The 22,667-nt window shown below is 39.5% G+C and overlaps 1 protein-coding gene across 2 annotated transcripts in view; it reads right to left on the bottom strand.

Annotated features, from left to right (window-relative positions):
* Hpse2 (heparanase 2 (inactive)) overlaps positions 1 to 19,987 on the bottom strand; it is a 596,152-nt gene extending 576,165 nt beyond the window's left edge. For both annotated transcript variants that reach the window (XM_005063570.4, XM_005063571.4), the window contains exons 1-2: positions 19,647 to 19,987; positions 16,421 to 16,578 (exon numbers count right to left, since the gene is read on the bottom strand). In XM_005063570.4, coding sequence (XP_005063627.1) covers positions 16,421 to 16,578; positions 19,647 to 19,936 — 448 coding nt within the window. In that variant the 5' untranslated portion in view covers positions 19,937 to 19,987. The remainder of the gene's footprint in view (positions 1 to 16,420; positions 16,579 to 19,646) is intronic.
* Between the last annotated feature and the right edge of the window lie 2,680 nt (positions 19,988 to 22,667).

The following is a 22,667-nucleotide window of genomic DNA, read 5'->3' as shown; positions in this document are numbered from 1 at the left end:
AGGATGTTGAAATGTCTTCACTTCTTTGTTCATTGCATCATTCACAACAGTAAGGATACAGGGGCAACATAGATACCAACCAATGGATACATAAAGAAAATGTGAGAGATATGTGTGTGTACTGTTCCACTACAGAAAAAAAGTAAATCATCATTTATTAGGTTCTTTAAAAATCACTATGAAGTAGATAATAAATGTTCTCAGCACAAAACAATATAAATATGTAAATTAATATATGTTAATTAGCTCAACTGAGCCATTCCAAAATGTATACATATTTTTAATATCATGTTATACATAAACACATACAACTTTTGTTAATTTAAAGGCAAAACACCTTGCAAAAGGTAGATAGATGCTCAAGAATTTTTTTCTTTTAAAGCATCAGCAGCTGTGGCTCCAATTAATAGGCTCCAATTTTATAAGAAAACCTAATAGTCCAGTGACAGACAAAGGTTAAAGACACCAAACAGGCTGGGAAGAGAGCTGGCAGTACATTTGAAGGACTCAGTGTATTAATAGACAATCTTTTTAGAGAAAAAAAACTGGTGTCAAGATAGGAACAGATTTTTTAATCCAAAAAAAAAAAAACCAGACTGCTAAGGAAAAACAAAAAGGCAGAGGCAGAGAAAAGAAAATAGAAATCCTTGGTATCCTCCTTGGGGTAAAATATTTTAAATCATTACACTTGCATAAGAGAAAAAATTGAGGAAGTCGCTAACAATAAAGACCCTCATAATCTCTGATACAGAGTTACACAATGATTACACAGACCATGAGCTCCATAACCAAGATCACAAAGTCCATAACCAAAGGACAGCATCGTGTTTCATTAAACTCGGGGAAAGGGATTCCTTTGAGGTAAACAACACTCTCAACAGCAGTTTGAAGTCAATGCCTTATTCAGCGTCACTGTCAAGGAAAGAGGCAATAAAATGAGATTGCAAGGTTTTGTTCTTCCTTGAGCACTTATACTCTGAGCTCGCCTTCTTCAGAAAGGGACTCTGAAAGAAGTGTTAAGAATTAAGTCCTAGCGTCACAGTCCACCAAAGTGGAAAGACATGTAATGTCTTGGCTCTGCTGTTTGGTTATCTATATAGGATTTAGCCAGAGATTTAACTTTTCTGAGCCTAAATTTTATTTTGGGAATAATAAAGAATTTATCTCTGGGGTATTATGAATTTTTAAAATCATGGCAGGTGTGGTGGTACATGCCTGTAATCCCAGCATTTTGGAAGCTAAGGCAGGAAAACCATGAATTTGAGACATGCCTGGACTATAATGCAAGGACATAACCAAGAAACTAGGGGGAAAAGGCCACTGAATTAGAGGAAAACTATGCAAACCATATATCAGATAATGTACTTGCATACCTACAATACATGCTTTTAAATTTTTTAACAACTTCGTAATTAAAAAAAAAATTTTAAAAGCAAAGGAATTGAATAGACATCTCTCACAAAAGATATACAAATGGTCAAAAGTACAAGAAAAGATGCTGAATATCATTATCCACCGAGTACTACAAATCAAAACCATAATAACATACCATTTCAAATGTACTAATAATTGCTAGAATTAAAAAAAAGATAGAAAAAATAATAACACAAAGACGTGAAAATGAAATCCTCATACCTTTTGGTTGAAATGTAAATAGTACAATCCTTGGGTATATTTGTCAGCTTTTTGAAGTTCAAGCATAGAATTGCTATATGACCCGGCATATAATTATATTCCTTGGTATATATCCAAGAGAAAGGTACATATATGTCTACCCAATAACTTACATATGAAAGTTCATATGCAGCATTACAAATGAGAGTCAAAGAAGAAACCCAAATATCCATTAAGTTGATAAATGGATATCTGTATGGTTGGTTATAACACAAAAATAGACAGAAATCAAGTACTGACATATGTTAGAACTGGGATGAACACTGAAAACAGTGTGCTAAGTTTATAAAAGTGAATCACAAGCCAGATGTGCTGGTGCAGGCCTTGAATTTCAGCCCTTGGGAGGCAGAGGCAGGCAGCTCTCTGAGTTTGAGGCCAGCCTGGTGTTCCAGGACAGCCAGAACAACATAGATCCTGTCTCAAAATCAATCAGAAAGTCTTATTACATAATATGATTCCATTCATATGAACTATCCAGAAAAGCAAAAAGATTAGTGGTTGCCTAACACTGGGGGAATAGAGGAGTTAAAAGAAAGTAGCTAAGGACTAAAACACTCTAAAATTTTCATACACAACTCTAGGAATATGCTGTTATTGAACTGCCAACTTTAAGTTGTATGAAAATTGAATTACATCTCAAAAAAGCTTTTTTTTAAATAAAAAAACAATGCTCATAAATTTCATAGCATAGTGTCAAGTATCTTGGAAATGTTCAATAAATATAGGCTGATGACATTATGGAGATTCAGAAATATGCCTTAAGTGTGTGGGGGGTCTGTGGAGGGGGATGATGATAATCATCACATGGATCTTCAATTTCAAAACTGTGAAACCATTCTGAGATGAAAATTTTTATATTATCACCAATGGTCTCATGACCTAAATTATAGTTACAAACATTTTCAACCATCAGAAACAACAGTAAATTCATATAGTGATACCTTTTGAAGTGTTCCTCAACTATTTCAGAAACATTTTATTATTTCTTCCTCAGAAATACTTGTTTGTATTTATTGCACCATTACTGAGTCTATGTCATTTTTCCCACTAAAGCATGAGCTCTTGAAGGTTAAAGACAATGTCTTCCTCATTTTTAGGACCTGGAAGAGGAATCTATTGAAAGGCTTGTTCATAGTAAAAGTAGGTTCCCAATTAAATGAAGATTTAACTTGGAAACTGTATTTTTAATTTTTTTGATTTATCTGAACTCGTGCTTTGCCTCCTTTAAGAAAAGAAGGAACTATGGGGCATACAAATGGACTTTGGGTGCCCATCCCACAATGAGAGATGCTTTCTCAGCTTGGACTGAGAGAAATAACAGACTCTGAAGATCCCCCATGGAGGGCCTCACCCTCCCTGGAGAACAGAATAGGGACGGGGGGGTACTGGGAGGGGTTATTAGGGGGTATGTAGGAGGAGGGGAGGGTGAGGGAGCTGGGATTGACATGTGAAGCAACCTTGTACCTAATTTAAATTTTTTAAAAATCTAAAAAGAAAAGAAGTAAACAGGTTGAAAAAGTAAGTAAAGGGGTTGGTAAGGTGAAGTAAATGGGCTGGCAAGGTAAGCAAATGGGTTGGTAAGGTGGTTCCGTGGCTAAGAGCATTTGGTGTGCCAGCCTAAGGACCTGGATTGATTCCCAGGAATCATGTGAAGGTGAATGAGAGGACCGACTCCACCAAGTTCCCATCTGACCTCTATCTGCACTCAGTGACATGTACGTGTACACACGATATATGCATTCAGTAATAAAATTAATTACTAAAAGGAAAGGAGCTTTAATGACTGAGCAGTTTAACAACTGCAGCATCTCTACCAGATGAAATTGCCTCGACGACATTTCATTCAAAGGGAGTTTCACCAGGCTTGATAGTTGAAGAATTTCAAGAACAGGGAAATAATGTTAGTGAGATGGTGTAGCCCTAGGAAAGCCAACAGCAGTCCAAAGAAAACAGCACATTTAACTAGCCTGCTATCCCAGTCAAAGCAAACTGGATGGGAGGATCCACCCAGCTCCCAACTACTGCTGCCTTTCAGCGAACTTTTTTTCTTCTGGCTACCATCAATATTAATGTTAGTATCCACAGAGCCAAGCTTTGCAGCTCCAAGTGTGACTTGCAAGCTAATAGCATAAAAATATAGAGAAACATGTCATAATGTGACAACTCTCTTTTAACCAAATCCCCAAATGATGAACATGCACATCATAGGTTTAGGCATTTTAAATTATCTGACTACACCTGGGCTCTAAATTTGGTATTCAGTATAGCTAAGGTATCTTAGACAAACTGCTTCACCCAGAGATTCTTATGCAGGTGTGCACTTTAGACCCACAGAGGAAAATGGTTTGATTTCTACATTGTAATGCTGGAACTCCTCTCCAATATTGGCTTAATTTACCTAGGCCCTAAGTTTTTAAAAACTTTCCTGGCTAATTCTAATGGGAAATCAGAAGTAGGAAGTCATGATTAACTTCTCCAATCTTAAATTAAATAATACAATTAGTAAACATCTCTGCTCCATTGGGTAATGAGAACCCAAACTGATCACCTTTGAAGAGCTTGCAGGGCCCAGTCGTTGGAACAATAAATGGTATTACAGTCACACTTAGAATACTTCTGCAGCAGAGATAACATGAATAGATGCAGAAATACTAGCCTGAGTCCCATAATACAGGTGGGTACCTGCCATAATCAAAGAGTACATTATCCTCAGAACAAGGTTTCTTCTTGCTGCAAAATGTTGATTGCAGCTTCAAGGAAACACACAGTGTCAAATAAGGGGCAAAGGTGTCTCCAAGGTGTCAGAAAGGCCGATGTCTTACTTGCACTGTATTGATGGAAAGTGGGGTTAGACTACTTCAGCAGTTCTGTAACACAGGAAATCCCCTTAGCGCACCTTCCTGATTTACACTGGTTGCTGATACACACCACATGTGTCTTCAACTCCCTTTTCTACACCCGCCCCAAGTCCTCAATTGTTCAGCTCCACATTTAGGTGATGAAAACTTAAAACCTGTGGTTATAACTTCTATGAGAAATTTCATTTTTAAAGCTTTCTAAATTTCTGCTTTACTGCCATGAGGAAAACAGAAGAAACAAAAGACCTCAGTCATCCACTAACACAAAACCCCTAGTGAGGACATTTAATAAGTGGAAGTTTTCTGTTGAAAATCCTGACCTTTAAACTTGGGTGCCAGTCACTGATTTTTACAAATGTTCTAGGAAACAATAGCATTTATTTTTCCAATGGTTTTATGTTACGTGTTGAGTTTCACCCACAGACCTGAACTTGGCTAAGTCTGGCCTGGAGTTCCTTTTGAATCTAAATCTCACCAGATTTGCTTAAAGATTACTCTTCCACGGGGGGGCTCCTAACAGCTGGGCAAGTAAAGCTACAATCTGTTTTTCCAATAATTACAAGAAAATAAGCACCCCGTTGAGAATAGCAAGCCTATCTCGGACCAAGGAGAGATACAAAAAGATTTATCTATGCGTATTTGTCAAGTGTCCATGGTTTAATGACTATGTCATCAAAAAGCTCAAGTTCTAGTTTCAATTCTGCTTCCGCACCACAAGCCTCTTACATAGTAAATGAAACACACACCTCCTCCCTTTTGTTAGGTGCATTGTAACAGGTAATTAACGTCTTCATTTGAAAAACTTCTAAATTATTCCTTGGTAATCTCAGCAGTGATTTTGGTCTCTCACGGGGCATTCTCACAGTCTCCTCTATCCCCCAATATTCTCTGGACTCCTATCCTCACCCAGGCTCAGGTCCTAAATCTAAATGGTATCTGGAATTTGACCTCTAAATCTCTCTGCAACCCCCCCCCTTTTTTGAGTTTGGCAATAAAGAATAGTTCAAAAACATGGAAGCATCTAGGATCAAACCGAAATCCAGAACATATACAATCAGGCAAGCCTCTCACAAATACCACAGTGCCATTCTAGCCTTACAGATAAGTGATCAACCCCATACCACAGAACACAGGTACCCATCCCTGTTCACTGTGCCAGGAATGTGTGGGGGAAACCACAATCGGGAATAAAACAGTCCTGGAATCAGCCATGCCATCCAATTACCAACATGGTTACTTAAACAGTCCTGAGACAATGTGGAAAATGTAACCTCTTGGTTCCTTCAGTTCTTAATTTCTAGTGGCTATTTAAAAGGTTATCTATGGAACTTAACAAATCTCAATTCAAAAGAAAGAGTACAAAAAAGAAAGACAAAGCTTTCTTGAAATTCCACCCTTACCAGCTCCCTTTTCCCTTCACAAATCTCCCTATACCTAGAGCTTAAAGGAAAAATAAACCAGAATCTAAAACTACCCAACAATTTTTCAAAATTTTCCACTATTTTTTCCAAAATTCTTATCTACTTCCTTGCTGCCATTTCTTACCTCAGTAACAGAGCTTATTCATTTCTGTCATTCTTCCTATACATGTGCTTCCAAGATCTTCTCACTACAATGGAAACTCTAAGACCTGTCCACACCAGTACTTTTATTCTATCCTTCAGTGTTTCCTAAAAGATGACAATCACCTCTTTCAATTATTCTCATATTCCCCTGTAATTATCTTTTCATTGTGTTATCTAACAACTATCTTGTGACCTAACCCACAAGATCTTTGACTATACATAGCTTTTTTAATGCTCCTCAAGATTTAATTTATGACTTTCAAATGCCAGATAAGTGAATGGATGAACAAATTCAGTAAGTAGAAGACCAGATCCTTCTCTTATCTAAACAAAATGTGGTTAGTATAGGACTATATTCTAATCCTAGTTGTACTAATTACTCTATATCTGACTTTGTAAAACACAATAAGAGGTTATGCTGGCTTAGTTTTGAAAGTCAATTTGTTACAAACTTAGACATGCCTAAGAAGAAAGAATCTAAATTGAGGAACTGCCTCCATCAGACGGCCCAGGGGGCATTTTCCTGATTAACAATTGGTGTCTAGGTCTCAGGCCACTGTAGGTGGTGTCAGCCATGGGCAGGTGGTCCTTGGTTATACAAGAAAACAGGCTGAGCCAGCCATGGACATCAAGCCAGTCAGCAGGGTTTCTTCATGGTCTCTGCCTCAGTTCCTGCTCCAGGTTTCCTCCTTGAGTTCCTGTCCTGACCTCCCCCAGTGATCTACTGTGCTCAGGACATGTAAGACAAGTAAACTCTTTCCTCCCCAAGTTGCTTTTGGTCTTGGTAGTTTATCACAGCAATAGAAATCAAATTAGGACAGAGGTCAAGTATTATTACCAGCATTATTATTCACCCTAAAAGCAGGCTAAAGCCCCTTCTCCTAGGTTCCTCTTCTGATAATTCAGCTCTCACTTAATTATCTTCTCTGAACTATAACAACCCTGAAAGCTTTTTCTATATCCTTTAACACATGGTTATCTCCTTTTTTGTTCTTATACCTATTTTCCTGGTGTGTCTTATGAACTTTAAGAAGTTTGTATTTCACATAATATTAGAATCAGACGTTATATAGAGACAACAGTGTTAACTGTCTTCATTTTAAATTTAAGGAATTGTTTCTACCTTAAATAAAAAAGAAAAGAAAAAATAAATTTAAGGAAGGTTTCAGAAGAATTAACAACAATCCCAATAGTACAATAGTGCACAAGTATTGTAAGAATCAAGACTACTACTGAAATCTCTATGAAAGAGGCAGAGTTTATGTCTGCAAGGCACCATTAAGTTCCTATTCCACAACCCATTAGGTAGGTAGCTTTGGATGATTACCTGCGCTGTGTCACAATTTCTCCTTCTGTAAAATTAGGTAAACAAGACTTTCCTCAGAGGGTTTATACAAGGATAAATGTGCTAATACATGTAAACTGCTTTAAATAGTATCTGGAACATAATAAATATGCAACAATATTGAGTAGTATAATTATTATAACTATTGTTACTCAGAAAAACATTCTTCAATAAATCTAAAAATTATACAAACCTGAATAATTTACATTTTCCTAACCTTACAATCCCACATTTCTTCAGTGCATTTTATCTTTCCAGAACAAATTAAAAGAACTGAATTTAAAATCTAAGTCCTTCAACACACACAGACATACACACAAAACCACTCCCTGTTACTTACAGGGAATATATTCTAATCCTTCAGTGGATATCTGAAAATGTGGAGAGTACTGAATTTTGTGTATATAAATAAATAAATATATGTATACATATTACTAGGTTTTCCTATATATACATACTTATGATAAAGCTTTATTTATAAATTAAATACAGTGCAATAATAACCAATATTAAGACAGAGCAAATTTGAGGATAGAAAGATCAATCAGTAAGTAAGAGCACCTGTTACTATTGTAAAAAAAAAAATCACCTTCAGCTCCCAAAATCCCAGTTCCCAACCATCCATAACTGAAGTTCCAATGGATTTCGCACCCTCTTTAAAACTCAGAGGGCACCAGGCACACACATGATGCACATACATATATGTAGACAAGACTCTCATACACATAAATAAATTGAAAATACAGCAATTGTAACAATATCACACATGCACCTAATTTTTCTAACTATGAAGGTATTATCTTTCACTTGTTATTTGCCACACAAAAAATAAAATAAATTTATCTTTGTAAATAACAAAAATACTTTGATTTCATGCAGTATGATTATAGATATGTCTATTTGAATTTCTATGTGTTTATCAAGACCAATATGTTTTAATAATAAATTTATAAAAACAAACAAATGATCTGCTTAAGTTAATCAAACATAAATTGGAGGCACCTGCACTAAATTAGAATGTAAATACAGAAAATTTAGAAAACTTCAGAAAAATAGAAAAAGATTAATGTGCACTAGGTTATGAACGAGTGGAAGCTATGAAAAACAAGTGGAAATTTTGAATTTCAATTAAAAACTAGAATGTGGGTTAAAGTGGCAGGCATATCATCCACTAACATACTGAGGTAGAAGGACTAATCAAAAACTGGAGATTACTGTAAAATTATGGTGACTACGTAAGACCATAGCACTTTGACAATGTTGTTTATGTTTTCGTCCTCTTGATAGCCTCAATCTAGCACAATTTTGGCATATCACTAATAATCAAAAGATATTTATTGAAATAAGAAAAATTACTACTTTTCACTTTACCTAAGTAAATAAAACTGAATGGATTTGAACTCTGATAGGAACATGAAAACAAAGGACAAAAGAGTTCAACAAATTTTCACAAGCTTTTCATAGCACTTGTCTGAGGTGTGTTTTCATTTTGTCTAAATCGTCATTCACAGACAAATGCATTAAATAGGATGTCAAATTCTCTCATTTTCCCATCTCCTCTTCTTCCTTCTTCCTCCCGTTCCTTCCCTATCATACACTGAATGCTCAGAGAGAATGAGAAACAACTGAGACGGCTGAACAGTCACGGGGGGGGGGGCATGAAGAGGCACTGAGGCTGAGCTATCAACATCTAACCACTCTGAAGGACTCTCAGAGAAAGTTCCTGCTGCCAAGAACCTGACCATAAGGTTGGCAGGCTAAACAAGCCTTGGAAATTTTGAAGGGAAAACAACATAGTTTTTATAGGATCCCCATCTCCTAGTAATTGGAACAACAAAATGAATTTTTAAAATAAATTTGGCAGGAGAAATAATGGTGCTTGGTATGGATAACAGTGTCACAGTTTATATGGTACAAGAAATTTGATCGATTGCCTGTGACTAATCTGACAGCCATACCTGGTTTCATTTATTTTCTCTGACTTGGTGAAAACAGACCTGAAGTTTTACATGGTAGTAAATGCTTATAATCTCAGCTACCCTTCAAGAGATGAGGCAGAAGGATCACAAATTCAAGATCAGCCTAGACAATTTAGTGAGACAATCTCAAAATTAAATTTTCAGGATCTGGAGAAGTGGTTCAGCAGTTAAAAGCACATACTGCTCTTGTAAGGTTCAGTACCTATGTCAGACAACTGTAACTCATGCCCCAAAGATGCCTCTGGCTTTTCCAGATACATACATACATAAATACATGTATGCATACATGCATACATACATATATACATAAATGTACTATCTACACAAAGACACATACACACTCCAGGTACCTGCGTATACATGTGCTATCTACACACACAGACACATACACACTCACAAAGGTTTGGGGGTTTTGTTGTTGTTGTTGTTGTTTTTGATTTTTTGAAAAAGATTTGTAGCTTTGTAGACTGACTGGCCTCAAACTCACAGAGATCCACCTGCCTCTATCTCCCAAGTGCTGGGATTAAAGGCATGTACCACTACCACCCAGCTAAGTTAAAATATTTTTAAATAATAAAATTTTAAAAGTCTAAGATTGTAGCTCAACAGTACTGTTTGCCCAGCTGGCATGGGGTCCAGGGTTCAATTACTGGTACTACATGATAGATAGATAGATAGATAGATAGATAGATAGATAGATAGATAGACAGACAGACAGACAGACAGACAGACAGACAGACAGACACACACACACACACACACACACACACACACACACAGATCTGGAACTAAAAGCTTCTTGATAAATAAGTGAGTTAACATAATAAAATACTGACTTGCTTTTGCTCTGCATCCAGCACAGGTGGTGCTTGGCAGCTGTAGCTGCAGTGGCAGTGGCACACACCTTTAATCCCACCTGGAGGCAGAGGCAGGCAAACCCTGTGAGTTCAAGTCCAGCCTGGTCTGCAGAGTGAGCTTCAAGACAGCCAGAGTTATACAGTGAAACCCTGTCTCAAATATATATATCAAGCATATTCTATGGTCTTCATTTTATAAGCCTGGCATTGTAAGTGGATAAATAATTCAATTTTAAATCATCCATCTTTCAAATATGCTTCATAACTCAAACTTTATCAAGTGCAGTTACTATACACACTTTAACTAAAGGGCATGAGTGGGCAGAAAAGGATGTATTAATCCAGGTGTCATTGAAAGATCAGGTTGAAATGTGCCCTTGAGCTGGGGATATGTTAATAGCTCACCGGTAGAATTCTTGCCTAGTATGTAGCAAGATCTAGAGTTACTTGCTCGAGAACCATGGAAAAAAATCTGGGCAGATCAACAGGGTAGGGACTAGGGAAGAAACGTGGGAGATAGAAAGAGAAAATGCATTTGTCTACCAAAAAATGCATTTGAACATCATAAAAGCCAATTTAGAAATAATTTCTAGCAACATGAATTTGTTTGGAATCAGCTACAATATGTAATTTTTTAATTACAAACTTTTCATAATTAACAAAAATGTAAAAATATGCCTCTGTAGAAAAGAATCTGACACAGTTCTGGTACATGAAGTAGGACAATTTCTAATGTACTTTTCCATGTAGCCAGGATGGTCTTCTATCTGTACAATCACGCCCTAATACTTTACCCCATGCTTTCACAAGTTAAATGCCTTCTCTCCTGGTCTTTACATCTCTAAAATCTACCATCATTCACAGACTCAACCTGACTTGTGCCTATGCCTGGACACCTCAGCCTTGCTCTATTTGGGCAAACACATTTATTCTCCTTAGATGGTAATCCTATGTTGTCTTGGTGTTACTCTTCACATAGGAAGGGAATCTATGAACTTATTATTGAAACCAGCACTGTCATCTGTCAATAAATATTACAAGGTAGTGTAAATAGACTGTCTTGTTTGAAGTTTTGGCTTATTTATTTCAACATTGAGTTATAGATTTCCCAAAAAGCAATTAACACTAATGTTCAAATGGTGATTTGGGACATGATCTTTAATTTTTTCTATTCTGCTTTTCATTGTTCAGCATAAAATTAAACCCAAAGTAGGTAATTAAAAGTATTTGTTTTTCATTAACTGAGTTTCAAGAAACATTATGTGAAACAAATTGAGATAATGAACACTGTACATGTTCGAGATATGTGTATCTTGAGTTTGAGGCCAGCCTGGTCTACAGAGCAAGTTCCAGGACAGCCTCCAAAGCAATACAGAGAAACTCTGTCTCGGAAAAAAAAAAGATATGTGTATCTTAACAGGTGTGCTGTTCCTATGCCATGTGTCTCTACTGATGAAACAAGAACAGAAAGAAGAGTAATTAACTACTTGACCTTCATGAAAACTGGGAAAACTTTCTAAAGAAAATGGAACAATAATATTTGGGTCACGTCTTAGAGTCTAACAATGTATGCTCCAATTCATTGTTTAGAAAAGCAGAAGCTCTCTAAAAAAATCACAAGAAACAAATATTAAAAGTATATGAAATTGTGAAAAAGCACCAGTATATCAAGAACTAGAAAATCAGACATAGGAACTACAGAAAGCAAACAAGAAAAAAACAAAATTCAAGACAAAAAAAAAAGCATGTACAATAACAGTAACTTCTGTCCCAATGAAAAGTTTTAAATTTAATGATAAAGTTAGACTTAATCCATAGCCTAGAACCAAGAAAACTTTGATGATCAAGGATAAAATGTCTGTATATTGGGCTGAAATCGTGAAAAAGTTACTAAAATAGCAGTTAGAATGAACTTCATGGGAGCACGAAATGGAAGCAGAAGAATGACATATATTTACATATGCCTTGACTCATTGCTTCATTGATCACTTTTATCTTCCTAGACCTTTGCACACAACTATTGAACTACTGGAAATATTTGCTAAATAATAAAGTGCTGAGACTATTTACTGAAGGTCTATCATGTGTCAATTGTATGATATCTAGCTACAATCTCCTCCTATATTTTGCATTTCAGTTGGAAAGGTGATCCAAACGTGTATATGGGAAGTTCCATGTCAACACAAGGTAGGAAGAGCCAAAGAATAAAAGCATGCCTTCAAGAATAAGAGATCACTTGAAACTTCCTGTTCAAAAGACTATACAAATAAAGACTATTGCAATATCCCTTTAAGATAAGTGTGGTAGGGTGAGATTTGCAGAGAGCCTAGAGAAAGACATTCAAGCAGAAATATGCTAGCCAAAAAAAAAAAAAAAAACCATGGGATTAAGACAAAAAGGTACTTTAGGAAGGTCTGAATAATCAAGGAAGGCCATATAAAAGGTACACAGAAGTATAGGGTAGGAAAAGCAGAAACTAATGTGAAAGGCCTTAAACACCATCTTGAAGAGTTTTAAAAGCTTATATAAGCAATGCACAAATAATCAAGGCTTTTTGGCAAAAAATTAAAAATGTAACATGATAAACATAAAATTTTAGACATTTAGCTTTTAATGTGCATAACAAATGGCGCACATCTTCATTTCAGATATGGTTATAGCCATACAAAGAGGGTCATTCAAATAAAGAACACTAAAGACATAATGAAGAGGGGCAGGCTAGAACAAAAGAGACATAAGAAAAAATATTCACCCAGTATGTTGTGGGGAACAAGTAAAAGGCATAACACAGAAGACAGAGAGTTAGGCAAAAGTGAGACTCACAGGGTTTTTAAAAAATCAGTCTTACTCCTCCATCATTACTATGCTTACGTGAAATCCAAATTGTCCCAGCACAAAGTTCAAAACAGTGCAATTGTTCTACTGTGCTCAGGAAGTATTTGAAAAATAGAAGCCACATGACTTATTAATTGCATTATTAATTCAAGAGAAAAATTCACAACAGAGTAGCAACATTAGTGAATTAACTAGGAAAATATGGGTTTTGCCCAAGCAGGAGCTACATTTCATTTTAATGTTGGTATATCATAAAACTAGAGGTCAATCTCTTCCATAGTCATCATACACACAAAAAAAAAAAGCTTCTTTGGTGTCTCACTTCCCCATTAAATTGTCCCAATATCCTTTCCATTCTCTCAGAGATTCCTTAAGCCAAACTCCTTCTTCCACACTGACTTCAACCTTTTTGAATCTTAATCACTACTCACTACCGCTTTATAGCATCAAATGTAAATGTAAGAGACTTTAGCCTTCTTATAGCGCCTTGCCATCAACAAAATATTTACCAATTACTTGTTATAGTCCTCACAGGAAAAAATGCAGAGCAGGTATCATCGTCATCCACATAATTGAGAAGTGAGCCCTAGACCCCACAGGCATAAATGTTAGATCCAAGCCTACAGTGTGAGCTTTCTAAGCCCAAGTTCCGTATTTTCTTCACTATATCATCAGTTTTCATACTGCATTTGTGAATTCATTGTTATTCAATATTAGTTTAAGTGAATATTTTTCAAGTAGTAGTATTTTTATTTATGTTTTGCACAGATTTTTATTTTAGTTACAAATATTGAGCCCATCTTTCTCCCATAGACAGGTCATCTGTTCTTCTGACTGGTGTGGCCTGCACCTCAAGTGAATATATTTTAATAAGGTGCCTTGATGGCCAAGTATGTAATGCAGAACCATTTACTAAAAGAATTATTTTGAGATGTATGTGATGAGTACAATTATCATTGGATGACAAGTGACAAGGAACATTAGTTAAATTGTTATTATACCAAAAACATTAAATTTTGTAATGTAACATTTAACAATAAAGACAATACAGATGATTTAAGGATATGTGAGAATCAAAAGGTAAGAATAGGGCATTCCTACTCTCTTTAACTCTGGTAAGGCCTCAACTGCTGATATAGTTCATAGCATCCTATTACCAGGGAGACATAAATAAGAAGGAGTTCAGCTAGGAGCAATAAAACAGATTAGGGTCTGGAAGGGTTGACTTTAAAGAAAGTTTTAAAAGAATTAATTCCAGGTAGTCTGAGGGGTTGATGCCTACACCAAAGACAAGTTACTTTGAAGGTATGCATCTTTAAACATATACACATATCACTGTAAATATCTGAAGAATATTTAGAAAAGGAAAGTTCAGGAGAAATTTGCAGGCAAAAAAAAGAAAAAGAAAAACTAAAGGTAGGAGAACTCTCTCCTTCAGGCAAGAAAACTGTTTTCACATATGTTCAATACCAGGTTGGGTAAGGAGAGAAGTTCACCTGGGATGATCCTGTATTGACTCTGAAGTAGTGGAAGGACTGAACTTGAGCAGACTTTTCTAGTCTTGTGGTTTGAGGGCTGTTTTGTGTGGTTTTTAATTCTGCAAATTTTACAGACACAACTGTCTGCCAATTCCTTTTGTTCTCATGATGCTCACTTTCTCCTTTTATAAAGGTAAGTAAACATCATTCTTCACTTTAAGCAGAATTCACTACACTCAATGAAGGGTTGGCAGAATTTTAAATGCAAGGTTTGAAAAAAAAAAGTCGATTTCTAAAACATACAGGTTTTTTTCTCCTCCCAGCAATTTCTGGAGGTCTTGCAAGTTGTTTCCATAAACTTAGGAGGAAGTATAATTGATGAATTTGAACAAAACCTATCTCCTCAGGAAAATCACTAGTATATCCTGTCTGATGCCAGAGCTGGCAATGACCTGAGGACAATGAAGCCCTGGGCCACAATAGCCACCAGAGGTGGCGCCCGATGGTCTTTGCCTGTCAGGGCTACATGCGAATGACAGCAGAATCTACATGCAGTTCCCATGTTTCATAGCAGTGATTTTCACCTGTGTAAAGATGAGTTAGTAAACACCTTCACTCTTGGACAACTATTTCAAAAGAGTAGGCAAATCTTAGTAATGCTTCAAATTCAACAAACTGTACTTTATCTACACACACACACACACACACACACACACACACACACACACGTTCATCAGCTACTCTACCCTTGAAATAGATCCTAGTACCCTTTCCTCCAAAAGTCTCACTCAGTGGAGACCTGAAATTCCCAAAGATATCTCCTTGTTCGGGTGATTTATAAGAATAAGTTGTAACAAAATCCCAAGGACTCTGAAAACCTGTGCCCAGTTCCTTAAAATAACAATAATAATACTGTGAGAAGGAACAGCAGGAGAGAGATGGAGCCCTCAAAAACGAGACACTAACCCTCCTCTACCAACTTTAAGAGCATGGGTGGCTGAAGATGTTACAACTGCCACCTATTTCTGGTCATGCTGCAAAGTTCATAGATACTAGCACCAAACCTTTGCAGAATGCTTTTAAATATCATTTTCATTCATTTGTAACAAAAGCAAAATTGTTCAAATTTAAAATGACTGACCTCTCACACAGGAATAGAATTTGGAGCCTTGCGATACTTAACTCATGTGATTCTGGCTGTAAAGAAAGCTGACACACAGATTGGACAGTCCAAAAAAGGGAGAAACCTTCCTCACATTGGAACAATCTAAGAGGAATTATTCCATTAAATTTTAGAGTGGGCTTCAAAAAAAGTTAAATCTCTATCTCCACTTCCAGGAAAACAAGAAATAAGACAAATTCCTAGAATTTTAGGAATGAAGTGTGCCTGGCTCTTCAATAATCTGGGAACCTGGATGAATTTTCTCAAAAACAAACAAACACACATAGACATACATACGCTCATGCATCAGCACTAGCTCAAAGAAGTGTGGCCTATAGGTTCCAGGACTGTGGAAACTCTACTGCACAGCACAGAAGGCAGACACACACAGGATTTGCACAACCTGGAGAGTTCTCTTTACACTGCCACCCTAGGAGTCTCACAGTCTTAGTGAACCCTAGCCTGCTGCTGTAGTTTTTCAGGGAAGCTTCAGTCTCTGTTCCAAGTCTGCCCCTACACACACACACACAGACACACACACACACACACACAGACACACACAGACACACACACACAGACATAGACACACACACACACACACACAGCTGAGTGCTTGTTCCCACCCCCAATTTCCTCCAACACTCAAAATCGGGACCAAATTTCTCACCATCCTCATAGTTTTTGAGATAGTAATCCGGGCCCGGGCCCCCGCGGCTTTTCGCCGGATTTCTCAGGTTCTGGAACTGCAGGAAATCCGTCCTTTTGCCCCCGAAGCGCAGAAAGGCGGGCGAGAGTCCCCGGGCCAGGGTCACCAGACGCTTGGAGCTGCAGGGGTAGAGAAAGAGAGAGAGGAAAGGATCCCGGGAGAAGGCTAGAGCGCAGTGGTCAGGGAGCAAGGCCCCTTCTCACTCCCTGCAGGAGACCCGGCGGGAGATTTATTATCTAAGCCCGCTGCAGCTTGCAGTCCGAGGAGACAGCGGACTGCTCTGCCGAGGCTCTGGTGAGCCGGCTCTGCTGCCCGCTTTCCCCTCAGCCTCAAGATTCCCTGGGGCTGTTCTTCCTGACCCCGGCCGGCCCCAGCTGCACCTCCCACCGACACCTGGATGCCTTGAGAACTGATTTCTAAAGGACTGGAGAAGTGTTTGCTCCGCGTGTTGGGGTAGGGGCATTTGTGCGGCGAACTTGGGGCCAAGGCGCAACTGGCTGGCTTCTGCCACTACTACTAGGAAAGCGCTCCTGGCACAGACGCACCAGGAGCGGACCGCCAGCCCGACTGTTGCCAAACTTCCAAACTCAAGTCCGCGTTGCCTCTCTGGCCCCAGGGGCAAAGTAACCTCCAAGATGGTGAAACTTGGCCTACTTTCTCTAAATCCAGGCACAGAACCTAAGGTTAAGAGGATTTTTTTAATGCCCAAACTGATTTTCCTCATATTGTAATTGAGTAGCCTTCAGGCAGGCCGAGAGGTTCCCAGGATAAATCTTTGACTTTCAGAGGACGCTCCCCACCCCCCGCCGCGCAAAAAAAAAAAAAAAAAAGTCCCACAGTAAAAACCTGTGTCTTTTAGGCACTTAAATTAATTCAACCTGGCTCCATCCCTCCCGACACACACACACACAAACCACTCCTGGCCTCAACTGGGTTCTATCTTTCTTTTTCCTTGCCACTTGAAGCGGTTTGGAGTAAAAAAGAGTTTTTAAAAAGTTTGGCGAATTTTGGGACTTAAAGCGTTGGGGAAATTCTGATTACCAGAACAATAGCATAAGTTCAGGATTTCCATCCACAGATTTTAAAAGCCAAAAACTGCTACTCTGGGAAGGAATGGGGAACCAGCCCTGCGGATGCTGTTGATGCTGAGGCAATCAGCTGTTTAGTTCCGGGTCTATACATTATTTTTAACGCTTTGCTGGTTCGGGGTCTGAGAATCCAGATCAAAATGGAGACCTTAAGGAATATCATAAAGGATATGGATTCAAAGGGCACAGAAATTAACGGAAATTCCACTTTCAGATACTTGTGGGGAAGATACATGTCTATCTACCCTGAGAGTTTCGATGGCCCCGAAAATTTGCCTGGATTCTCCAGGTCCGAGTTCCAGGGCGGACACAGTTTAGGCGTCGCGTGGGCCGGCTGAGCGCAGAAGGGACGTCCGCGCGAGTGTGGCCCCAGGGAAACACAGCATTTCCAATCTTCCGGATAAAGCCTGCACAGCCAATGCAAATGCTCCCCGCCAAGGCTTCTTCCCCCAAAAAGCTGCCTTCCAGAATTTTTCTGCAGCACGCAAATATTTAGCGCGAACAAGCTGACTTTTTTTTAAGGAGGAGGAGGAAGAAGAAACTCGGAGTCCGCGCAGCTGGAGCAGTGCAGTGTAAGTGGGGCGTGCATTTAGGAAAGCCCCTGTTGCACCCCGCATTTGGATGAATTCAGAGAAGCGTTCCGCTGCACAGAAAAGCTTTCAAGGATGAAACTCGGTCGTGCAGTGCTGTTTCCGCCCTCCCAACAACTGTACCCTCTGGAACCCCGAAACGGCGTCCGCATTGGCGGCGGCGACCTCCGGGTCTTTGGGCTACTGCTACCGGACCTGGTAGGAGCGCTCAGAGCAGCGCCCACAACTACCTGCTGCGTCTACAGACTGCAGGCTGAGCGCTAAGGGGCGGGTGCACCCGGAAAAGCAAAACTCGAATTTCTCGATGAGTGAAAAATGCTCACTAAAGATGTATGTCGGACGCAGCCTCGGATCTGGAATGAGATGGAGAGCACTCACGGCTCTAACTTGGAGGGAATTTTCAAACACTTAACACTTGGAGATTCGATATTGCAGAAGTTTTTCCTCCCTTTTTCTTTTGTATTTTTCTCTTTTTATCTCCAACACACCCTTCTCCCTGCAACTGTCCCTGATGGGAAGAGGTCGCGGTTGCTCAGCTGCCAGAACAGAAACAACTGGGGAAGAGGGTGAACCCAGTTAGATTGCCAGGGAATCTCAACCTCCAGGTTTGCAAACCCACCACTGCCGGGTTCAGGTTCAAAATCCCCAACGCTTCCCCTGAGAGTGTCTAGGACCTTTATGGATCGCGTATGATATACACTACGACCCGAGCAACGATTTTTCCCCCACTGAAAAGAAAAACTAAGCTATGCAGTTACCAAGGAAAACTCAAAGAGGAGGGCGGAGGGGGAAGGGCTCCATCTATAAAAAGTGTCTTACAAAGTCCTCAAGTCTGGTAATGACAGCGGAGGATACAAAATAAAAAAAATAACTCCAATCCAACTTGCTCACCGCTCAAGACTCTCCTTAAATTCGTTTTCTGTCTAGGAGTGACAACTGATGAGACCATCTTTCCGTGGCAAATTCCACGTCCATGCAACCCAGTTGAACGTTCAGACACACGCACAGGGCTTTCTCTCTCACACACAGCCACTCCTCTGGAGTCTTTGTTGTTCCAGATCTTCCCTTTGGTAACTTCCCTGAACCTCTTGTTTCTTTTTCAGAAGGGGAGGCTAATTGTGGATATATGTAAGCACAACATTTTTTCAGTCATAACTGATAAGTTTCTGAAATGCCTTCTGCATTGCAAACATGTGCATCTTAATAGAAAACATTGCTTTTCTCAATCACTAGTTACAGCCTCACAGCAAATATTCCAGGAGGGGGAAACCTCCTTTTTCTCTCTTTGAAAGGCAGATCGGCTAGCTGCTGCTGCTGGGCTGCTTCTGCTGCTGCTGCTGCTGCTTCTGCTGGTGTTGCACCTCCTCCTCCTCCTCCTCTTCTCCTCCTCCTCCACCTCCTTATGCTTCTTCGTCCTCTTTTTCTTCCCCCTTTGGAGCAGGGGATAGGAAGAGAATGGGGGTGGGGGTACTTAAATTTTTAAATGATCCATTGAAGCCCCTGCCTTACCTTAAGAAATCCAGCCAGCCATCATGAATGATGGAGGGATCCAGCTGCAGAGAGAGGAAGTTCTCATTGACTGTCCTGACTGGGTTCTTGGTGCTCACATCAAGTAGAATCAGGGTCTTTTCCTTCAGACCTGCAGCTCTGTCTACAGGCAAGGTTCTCCTGTCTCCAGCTTGGAAGGAGAGGGAGAGATGGAGCAACAGAGCCAAGAAGAGGGCCACCAGGGCTAGGCACGAGGGGGGACAGGAGCTGCTGGAGGACATGGCTTCAGGGAAAGCACAGAGCACCCTCATTAAATCCCTCTGATTTAAACTCTCTCCCCACTGGGTCTCGATGGTGACTAATTGTCCTTATCTAAAGTGTGTGTCTATCTGCCCCCTCCTCTCCCCCCCCTATTCTCTTTCGCTCTAGCTCGCTCGATCTTGCTTGCTTGCTCGCATTTTTTTTTCAGTGTTTTGGTGCTGGTGGAGCGAACTCACGCCCCTAGCCAGCCTTCTCAGCAACTCGTGCCAAGAGTACTGTTCACCAGCACCGCCCCTTTAAGAGATTTCACTGCAGACATTTTTTAACTTTTTAAAGGTAAGAAGTGGGGGAGGGGGAAGGGGGAGGGGTGGTCGTTGTGCCCTACTGATTTAACCCTCTAGGGTCAGGAAGCGGCCAGTGGGATTGAAACAGTACTGTGGTACCATCTTGGGTTATAACTATCGTCTTGTTTTCACTTCCCCTCCCCAGGAGGCTCTAGGGAGGGTGCTTCACCGCCTCAGTGTCAGTCTGTCCTGACTACCTCTGTTATATTGTCCACTCTGTGCCTTCCTTTTGGGGTTGAAGTAGTAAATGTAAGGGTTATTAGTTGTAAAGCATCTGGTGGTGGTGACTATAATTTTTGCCAAGGCACAGAGAGCAAAAGAGAGTCCGTGCCTAGGTGTGCAGACCTCTGAGCCTCACAAAACAGACATAGACAAACATTTCTCCTCAAAAGGGGAATGGGAGACCAAGGTGAGGGAGAGAAGACAGAATGCCCAGGTCAAAGGCATTCTAACCAAAAGAGTCAAAACGAATCAGTATGCTCCATAGCCCTGCTATTACATGTGAGATGTCTTGAGCTTTCCATATGTTGCTGGCTTTGGCAAGGTCAAGCAACCTACAGCACTGCACTTGGATAGTCAAGGCACTCCCTCTGTGTACATTTGAGCCACTCCTTGGTCAATGCATTACATTGCAAACCTAAAGATGCCCCTCCAATGTCTCCTTGCCAACAACCCTCACTAGTCCCCCTGCAGGTGAGTGTGCCTTTCTGAGGAAGGAAGGTGCTATAGGGCTTTCAAACCCAGCCCCTGGTCAAAATTAGTGTCCCTGCTTGTAACTTCTGGACACAGATCAGCCTGGGCTTCCAGATGCACTACAAGCCTCTGCCCTTTGAATCCCCACCCTCAACAGTCAGCCACACCCCTGGTCCCACTTGCAGCTTCTTTCTGGGATATAACAAGCCCTCTATTTGACAGATGAAGAGAACTATTTTATGAAAAATGGGCACATAGGAGCATCCCACAGCATTCTTGGATAAAACAAGACTAGATGACAATTGAATGCAGAACATAGGTCCATCCCCCCCCTCCTTCCTGCCCAACCCCCGCTTTCCACCCCTCCCTCCACCCTCTCCCACTCCACCCCCCCACCCAGAGTGGATGCACAGTGGGCATTGTCAAAGCTCAGTAAACACTATAATAACCTACTTTCCTGCCTTCAACCAGAAGGGATTAACCAATCTGGATAGAACTGGACTGGATCACCTTCAGCTAACATTCCCTGAAGATTCTCTGCTAATCTAAGCAACCAGAAAATGTGGGGTTATGCTACATTGAACTGGGAAGTGCTATGAGAACCCTCTAAAGGTATGACCAAATAGAATGAAGCTAACAGAGAAACCCCAGACCAGATCGATCATGTAGAAACTACATGATAACATGAATTAAATGCTGGCTCTAGCCTTAACACCTGCTTCCTTCAATTTTCCAATACCCTTATATCCTTAAAGATATGCTTATGCTCCTGAGGTTAGGATGAAACAACCATAAGTTCCAGTACAAACTACTGTAATTTTGAAGAGTACTGACATCTCTTGGAAATGGTGATCAAAGACTTTCCTTTATCTCCAGACTCTTGAGTCAGTACTCAAAAAATAGCTAGGACATACAATAATAGTAAATCAAACCGGCCCAACACACTGAGATCATATGCTGCTCTCAAGAACAATTTTATTTGTCACAGCAATTGTATTTTGAGGATCTGTTCACTGATTTGTTTTCATAGTTATTAACATATCCCTGGCCATCTCCTTCAGGGCATACTTATTTTCAGAAGCTGTTAGTTCATTTCCTATATTCAGAATTAAACTATATCTTCTTAGCAGAAAGTTAAATTTTCCAAAGACCAAAACACCCTTGACTTATAAGTAAATGAATTGTGGAAGCTAAATTAACTAAGACCATTGGAAAACCATTTCAATGAAATAAACCACTTAGCCATTATATTCTAAAATTAATATATCTTTCAAAGGTATTCATTCAACCAAGATATATTGAATATATTGAGAATCTGCTAAATTGTGAGTTTTTACAATTTTATTGATTGCTGTTATGTAAAACTTTGGTTGCCTGGTTACTTTAACTAGTATCTAATGTTTACATAAAACCTGTATGTGGTAGTAAAATCAAAACCAACATAACAAACTTACTTAATTACTGATGAACACCGTTTGTTTCTAGCCTACCTGCTGAATTCAATAGTTTTATCCAACCTAAGGACATCAGGGGAAAGAAATCAATTTGTTAGCATTTTAAAGAGTTCCAGATAGCATTAGTTTGTTCCATGGAGATCTGATTTGGAGGCCTCTGATCTATCTTGGTTCAACTTTCAGAGCTAATCTTTGTATATAATCTCTCTTGCTATCATGGGTTTTGACTTCCCTCTCATTTGCCCCTAAACTACATGCTGTGGATTGTTCTTTACTAATCTATATATTAT

The sequence above is a fragment of the Mesocricetus auratus genome, unplaced genomic scaffold (genome assembly GCF_017639785.1).
Source record: "Mesocricetus auratus isolate SY011 unplaced genomic scaffold, BCM_Maur_2.0 Super-Scaffold_4256, whole genome shotgun sequence".
NCBI classification, from domain to species: Eukaryota; Metazoa; Chordata; class Mammalia; order Rodentia; family Cricetidae; genus Mesocricetus; species Mesocricetus auratus.
The sequence above is the reverse complement of the archived record's forward strand: the minus strand, read 5'-3'. Positions and strand labels throughout refer to the sequence as shown.